Consider the following 8,281-nt stretch of genomic DNA (forward strand, 5'->3'; position numbering starts at 1 on the left):
AACTGAAATTTTAGGGAAGTATGTGATATATTATTAGCTCAAGGGAAACCTTTTTTCTTTTTCTTTAAATTTATTTAATAACCACATTAGTGGAAGCATTTCATCACAACAGCACTGGCATAGTCAGTAAGTTTCTAGAGCAAAGATGCATCTCTTTCCAAATTGGCTGTAAATTTTCAGGTTCACAGTGTTACATTAATACAATTATACATTATTGTACTCAGTATAAACCCTATAAGACATAAAACTGAATAAGGTTTTAACCTTTAAAAAAGATCTCCATTTCATTTTAAAATATACTGTTTCATACAGAAAAACTCATTTTTAATGCAACTAACACTTAGATGTTTGCACATGCATCTCTAATCTCTATACATCTGATTATTACTAGTCATAGTCAGTTACTTTCTGAGATCCTTGGCACGTGAGCATGGATATAAAATCATGAAGTAGATTTCAATGGTAATGTTTTTCATATCTAATTAACATGAAACAAATTTTTATGCTTCTTCCTCAACTATAACTCATTTTTTATTAATTGATTTTTGTGTGTATTTCATAGAGAACAGCCCAAACAATCTTACTCATCTTTATACCCACATCCCAAATGGCACCCTCCCATATACCACCCCCACTGGAGCTCATATACTGTCATCCCTGTTACTGTCCACTGTGTTATCAGTGCCCCCAGCCGTTCCCCAGTGCTAGTCCATCCGCTGAGTCTAGTCAGCCTATCTAGAGATCCTTGTTTTAGGAAGATCATCTCTTCGTCAACTAGCAGCAATCAGGTGCCAACATTCTTTTAGATAAGATTGGGGTCTGCTGTTCATTTTCCCAGTTCTATGCTGGGTTACTGTCTGGGAGTCTCCTAGGCCACCCTGGCCAACAACTCAAAGGAAGGTATCTCCTGTCTGGCATTGTTTCTTGTTATGGGGCCTTTAGCTATACACATGGACTCTTAAAGAATTATTCTGATCACTTTAATCTTTGGTTATACTTTCCTTTTGGGTGTTTAAGAAAATACAGTTGGCACAAATTAACCAATTTATTTTTACCCTAAAGTTCATTTGAGGATCTGTTCCTCAGGGGTCACATGGGCTTGGGAGGAGCTCCTGGTTCCTTTCTTTTACCAGTTCCATCTATGTGAAGATAAGTCAAAGGTCCTGCTCAACCATGGCTGGCTTCACTTGGAAGCATTGAGGAAATGGGGAAACATTTTTTTAAAAGACAAAATCTCACTATGTAGCCCACACTGGCCATGAACTCATGATCTTCCTTCCTCATCTTCTCTAGTGCTGGACTACAGGCACGTACCACCATGCCTGACTTCAAGCTATTTCTAATTTTAAAAAACACAACAGTAGGTGCTACAGAAAAGTCCAGTTAACAAAAAGTCAGAATCTATAATGATCCCAAGCTACAGCAGAAAGGAGAAAGCAACAGAATGGTGGGGATCAATGAGGCTCTTGGCCGCAGGCACACTTGAGTAGTTTAACAATGTACAAGGCAAAGCTGCTTCTCTGTTTCTGCAGGCCCAAGAACACAATACAAACACATGTGAAGTCACAGGGCCCAGTGACAAACTCAACTATTTCTTTAATTTTTGTCCTGTTTTAATTCATATCATGAATTCTCGGGGGTTTTAAATTTTATTTTATTTTTAATTAGGTGTGTGTATGTATCTGCGTGTAATTGCAGAGGCCAGAAGAGGGCATCAGGTCCTCTGGAGCTGGAGTTACAGGCAATTGTGATTCTTCTGATGTGGGTTCTGGGAACCAAACTCAGATTCTGGAAGATTAGGAGGGCTCTCAATTGCTGAGCCATCTCTCCAACTCCCTCACAGATACTTTTTCAAAGCTACAGAAAATGACAGAACAATATTGTTCCCACTATCCAAATTTAACAACTGCTATCTTTGGTCATATTTTTCCCAGTTTTTCTTTTCTTTTTTTTCGTTTTTGGAGGCGAGGGTTTCTCTATGTTGCTGGGACTGGTCTTGAGCTTATAGGCTCATGCAGTCCTCTCACTTCAGCATCCTGAGTAACTGGGACTTGCAGGCTCACGCTGCTGTGCCAAGCTACATTTTTTGAAACAAAGACATTGTAGCAATAACTGAAGTCCCTTCCTTCCATTCCCTTATACCATAATGATGCTAAATATCTTTCAAACACATCTATGATAATACATAGTTGTTTTATCATTAAACTTCATGTGTTTTATAAATCTTTTCATAATCTTTTTTATCTAATATATTTTAAAATTACCTCAGAGAAATTAATATTTTATTTACCTTTGGGTTCCCAAGAACTGCAATTCCTAAAGACAGCTTTCTTTTTTGGCCACCACTTAACTTTTTGGCTTGGTTATCTTTGATGGCCTGCATGTCTAAATCTAGCAAAACTTTTTGCACCTATAAAAATAAAATATGAACAATATTATCTTAACAATCATAATTTACATAATCATCAATGTTATTTTTAATGTACTTTAAGTTTCAAAGCATTATTTTAAGCATCATTTAAGAACTATAATTTTTAAAGTAATTTTAATATCAACTTTAAGTGTTCATTTAGTGTGATATTTAATTTTGACAAATATTCACATGTAATTTTGAAATTTGTAAGTAAGAAGATTCTTAGAGGAAAGTCTGTTTCAGTATTTGTCTTCCTGGGTTGTAGAAAGGAAAAAGAAGAGATGAGAAGGTCTGTGTACTGAAGCAAAAGGGAAAGTGCAAAGGACAGGAGACGAGCAGGCAGATGGGAAGAGGGCAGCGGGTAAGGGGGCTCCACAGCGCTGCGATGCCCACTCCAGAGTCCATCTAGTTCTTTGCAGAAATCTTCTGCTTGCTGGCTCAGAACAGATCTCATATGTTTAGATTTTCAAGCATTTTTTATTGTACAATTATTACAAAAGGTTATAAATTTATAGGAAATACAGTGATGGTTTACTTATGAACAACATACTTCTTGTATTATATTGTTGGCTGGTATTCCTTTGATTGAAGCCAAAATTGATAAATTTTCTTCTACTGTTAAAACATCAAAGTTTATATCTAACTGTGGGCAGATGCCAATCATTTTTCGTGCTTCAAACATTTCATCTATTTCAGCAACTCTGTGTCCATAAATAGAAGCAAACCCTAAAAGCAAAATATTTAAATTTACATTAAAGATATTGAGTGCTAAAAATGCATGTTTTGATGTATCCTAATAACTTACTCATTCTGTTACAATGCATATGTAAAGCCAGAATTAGTATAGATTTGGAAGACATATAACACGCTCATTTCTGTACTGGTGTTATGTTTTCACTTACATTTCAATCTAATTTTCCCTCATTTCCAAGCTATATTACACAGTGGAAATAATAAATTGTAAGCTTAATAAGAAACATAAGTAACTATAGCAGCTAAAGGATAAATGTCTCAGCTTGGAAAGCCCCTGCTACGTTGAGAAACCTCCAGCCTGGATACTGTGAAACCCCAACCCGTAACCCAGTGACTGTGCTGTGAAAATATGCCAGCACTCTCCGTCCCAAATCCCCAAACCATAACATCAGCACTTATTCTTTCAAACCGTAAAAGAAAAACCAAACAAACAGGACTACAGAAAAATACCTGCTCTTTCCTTCTAAGCCCCCAAAAAACTGAATCCAACTAAGCTTCAGTGCCTGTTTCCATCCTGTGGAAAAGCTGTGGCCCTTCACTGTTCCTCGTAAAGAACACTGTGCTCCTGAGGTCGGGATGCCAGCTCATTTTCATGTCACCCTGGTCAATCCCGATCTAACAGTTTCTAACAGCAGCGCTTTTTACATTTACATCCTGGTAAAGTTTCCTTCAGCTTCAGATATTATGAGACAATGACGATATCAAAGAACTATAGCAGTTTTACTCAAGCTAGTTGTCTTGAACGTACTAATGTCCTCAATTTCAGCTTTTTTATTATTAAACTGAATGTTAATACGCTTCCCCTAAGAATTATTAAATCAATGTGATAATATATGGAGAACTGTAACAATAATATGTCCTTTAAGTAAGTATAAGATATGACTAACATCAAGGAGTGTCACAAAGTAAGAACAAACAACAAAATCAAAGTAATTTTAAAAATGAGTTAAGCCACTACTCGATGCTGAAATGCAAACTCAATAAAATTTGGCCCCTTTTTGAAGTAAATTATTTCACTGCCACACTGCAGAACCACGGGGTTTTCATGGCTATTTCTATAAAATAATCACAGATCAAAATTACACATTTGAGGTACCACTCTTCAAGTTTTATTTTGGAAGACGTTTACCATTCTTTCCTCTAGTTGCATATTTGGAAATTTGTATTTATTTGTTTCACCTTGAAATACTCTAGAGTTTTAATTTCCATTTAGTTACTGACCTATTCTTCCATGAAAATAGGTATATACACTCAGATACAAAATTGGATTTTTTTTACTTTATTACACTTCACAGACTTATTTCCATTTTCACTGAAAAAGTATATAAAGAAAAAAACTCCTTCATAGACACACACGCAAAAAAGCTATTCCAAATCACTGACAAATCACCTGGTATACATATAAAGAGGACAAGTAATTGCTGTATACTGTGATTCCTTGATTAATAACACCAAAAAAAAAGAGATTTTTTTTTTAAGTCTGAAAACTCTTACCATCAGAAGGTGGGCACAATCCACAAAGAATATTCATCAATGTGCTTTTTCCTGTCCCACTGTGACCCAGTAGTGCAGTGATCTGACCTTCATATATATCAAATGACAAGTCTAGTTCAGGAAAAGAGAAGGCTTAAATGTGATTTTTTACTTCTGTTCAGGTTATAAAAGGTACTTCATAATTTTAAGCAATCTCAAAGACAAGAAATTTCAAGACATAAAGTTTTCAGCACTGTGAGCAGGTTAGGAGCTTCCTGACATAGTGGTATGAACAACAGGAAATGTAAATAAACTTTTATTGATTTGTTCTTATACTAAGACCTAAGGTATACACAAAATGTGTTTTCTGTGTGCTGACTTTTGAGAATTCCAAAAGGAATTAAAACAAAAATTTAGCCCCCTCCCCAGAGGTATTTGAAGATATGCTAAACATACTGGGAAAAGAAAAAAATAAATGAACACCCAAAGCACAGGAATGGCGAGGTAAATATGTAAAGGCTTGAGTTAATGAGCATTCATAACTGGATGGATATATGTAGCAGGAGGCCTCCAAAGATCGGCCCAATACGGCACAGCGTCCATGGCTGCCCACCCCACTTGCTGACCTCGTTCTTATCCGCAAGGCAGCTGAGCAATCGGGTCCTGACTCCCCAAATTTTGAACAGGTTCTTCGCCAGTGGTCCTTACATTTACAAACCCACTATGATTGGTATAACTTACTAAAGGCAGTCTTAGAACCCTCAGTCTTTCTAAACTGGCGTGCAGCCTATGACGATCAGGCTGAAAACCAGGCACGCCTAAATCTCCAATATGGCCTCAACATTACGTTGGACATGCTCACGGGACGTGGACAACATACTGACCCCATCTCCTAGTCTACTATTGGCCTCCATGCCTATTTTCAACGAGTTTCTGACTTGGCTTTTAAGGCCCTTAAATGTTGCTCCCCTCCGTGATCCACAAGTCCTTTTCCCTAATTTGATTCAACAGTCAGGGAAGTCCTTCACGGACTTCCTAGTCACCGAGGCAGTAGAGTGGAGGGTGGAGTCTGGACCCTCCCGAGAGGTGCTTATTAAACAGTCAACTTGGGAGGGACTAAACATCCCTACTTGTAATGCTACTGCGCCTGTCCACCATGATAACATTCACAAATGGGTACTCGCTACTAGAGACTTAGACCCTAGGGCGGGCCCTATTGAGGCTTTGACCGCCTCCTTGGAGACTCTTTTGTCTCAAGGAAAATCCGCCCACTTTGGCGCATTGGAAGGCTGCTGGAACTGTGGGGGGCTTGGCCACTTTCATAGCCACTGCCCAAGAGGTACGGCCAGCCCCAAGACTCGCTGCCTCAAGTGCCAAAGAGGGTTCCATTGGGCTAAAGACTGTAGGTCACAGCCTCAAATAGACTCGGCTCCTTTAAACCCCACCCGGGGCGCCCCTCAGCCCTGCCCACAAGAGGGGAAACGAGACATATTATGGACTCTCCCAATCCTCAACCACTCCCCACTAATGACTCTGTTCCTAGATGGAACTGCCATAAAGGGCCTAGTACACAGGGGCTGATGTCACCATTATATCAGAAACTGAATCCCTTAAATTCCCTCGTTGGAAATACCGGCCAGGCCCACCAATAAAAGGAGTTGGCAGCACACAAGGTACCAAGTTGGTCACACGTCCAGTATATTGAAAGGACTTGGACAGGAACCAGGGCACAGTTACCCCCATAGTAGCAGATGTTCCCCGTAACTTATGGGGCCGAGACGTCCTAGAGGACATGGGCGTGGTCCTTACCACAGATGCTGGCGCCTTTTATGATGATATCATGCTCCACGATAACTTGGGACTATCAGGGAAAGGACAACACCTTGCCCAACACCCCCAATCCTAACGGCCACTGCCCGCCCGGGACCGACTCCAATCTTGGCTCCCGAGCTGATCCCCATCACCTGGCTCTCTAATGATGCCATTTGGGTGGACCAGTGGCCTATAACAGAACCTAAATTATCTGCCCTCAAAACTTTGGTAGCTGAACAATTGAGGCTTGGCCACATCGAGCCCTCTCTCAGTAAACATAATACCTCAATATTTGTTATTAAAAAGAAATCAGGGAAATACAGACTCCTCCGAGATCTTAGAGCAGTCAATGCCCAGATGGAAAAGATGGGCTTGCTACAAGTGGGCTTACCACACCCTACAGCTATCCCCCCATCCCATCATATCATAGTACTTGATATCCAAGATTGTTTCTTCCAAATCCCCCTAGCGGAACAAGATAGACCTCACTTTGCCTTCACAGTATGGGAACCCAACTTTCAAAGAACAACCAAGAGATACCAGTGGAAGGTACTATCACAGGGTATGAAAAATAGCCCCACAATTTGTCAATTATATGTTATTAAGGCCTTAACCAACATCCCCAAGGACCTAATTGTCATCCACTATATGGACATCATACTGCTAGCACACAAATCTCACAATACTTTACAGGCTGCAATATCCAGTCTGCTAGCTGATTTAGAATGTCTTGGTCTCCACATTGCACGAGACAAGTTACAATACATCCAACCTTTCACATTCCTTGGCTACCATATAGATACTGTAATTAAAATGCTTAACCCTTCCATCTTGCAAAAAACTGTGTATACCTTGACTGAGCTCCAAGAACTCTGTGGGACTATAAACTGGTTCAAATAATTTATACCATTCCCTGACTTGGAATTCTGGGCCTTGTTCTCTCTCTCTGCTGGAAGGCCATAATTCACCAACTTCAAGGATCCCTCTCATCCAGTTAGCTAAGGATCTTCTTAATAAGATAGATCATATTCTCTGGTCTGCATCACTCCGCGTCACTCCGACGTCATGACCCAGCAGAACCATTACTGGCCTTGATCCTCTGGACTAAAAATGGTGTCTTGGGGGCACTATGGCACCAAGACCTCCTAGTGTGGATCCACCTGGCTACTTTGGACCTAACTAGGCTTAGCTCTAAGTATGATATTGCCTTCAAGTTACCAATTAAGGCCTGACAAACAGCCAGGTGTATATTTGGAAAGGAACCTGACAAAATTATACTGCCCTTTCCTATTATGCATTCCCAAACATTATGGGCAGACTCTCTGGCTTTCCAACTAATGATGTCGGGTTCACGGGGGAATTGGATAACCACACCCCCCCAGATAGCGACTAGCCAGCCTGGCCCGTTTGGAAATCACCACTCAGCCACACACTTCCCCCTGCAAAAACCCCCCTACCTTTAGCCACGCTAGCCTTCTCGGATGCCAGTAAGTCCCGTTATGGCTTTGTCATTGAGTGCGTGGGAAAGGATGACACCTGTTACGTACAAGCCAATCCCAGCTCTGTCCAGTTGGGGGAGCTCCTGGCCTTGTAAAAAAATCTTCCAAGTCTGCCAGACAGAGCCGCTCAATATATTCTCTGACAGCCAGTATGCGGTTCAGGCCCTCAGATGTCTTCCCTTTGCTCGGGTAAAAGGCCACAAGGATCCCATCACTAGAATGATGAGAGCTCTCCAGATTATCTTAGATAACAGACAATGGCCCTGGCACATCTCCCACATAAGATCACACACCAAGCTCCATGGGATCTTGGCAAAGGGAAATGACAAAG

General features: G+C 40.4%; 1 protein-coding gene across 2 annotated transcripts in view; it reads right to left on the reverse strand.

Moving 5' to 3' along the window:
- Abca5 (ATP binding cassette subfamily A member 5) overlaps positions 1 to 8,281 on the reverse strand; it is a 97,332-nt gene that overhangs the window by 48,191 nt on the left and 40,860 nt on the right. For both annotated transcript variants that reach the window (XM_008843221.3, XM_029568369.1), the window contains 3 exons: positions 4,661 to 4,771; positions 2,964 to 3,139; positions 2,291 to 2,410 (listed from right to left, as the gene is read on the reverse strand). In XM_008843221.3, the coding sequence (XP_008841443.1) occupies positions 2,291 to 2,410; positions 2,964 to 3,139; positions 4,661 to 4,771 (407 nt within the window). The remainder of the gene's footprint in view (positions 1 to 2,290; positions 2,411 to 2,963; positions 3,140 to 4,660; positions 4,772 to 8,281) is intronic.

This window comes from Nannospalax galili, unplaced genomic scaffold (genome assembly GCF_000622305.1).
Source record: "Nannospalax galili isolate Female #2095 unplaced genomic scaffold, S.galili_v1.0 scaffold781, whole genome shotgun sequence".
NCBI classification, from domain to species: Eukaryota; Metazoa; Chordata; class Mammalia; order Rodentia; family Spalacidae; genus Nannospalax; species Nannospalax galili.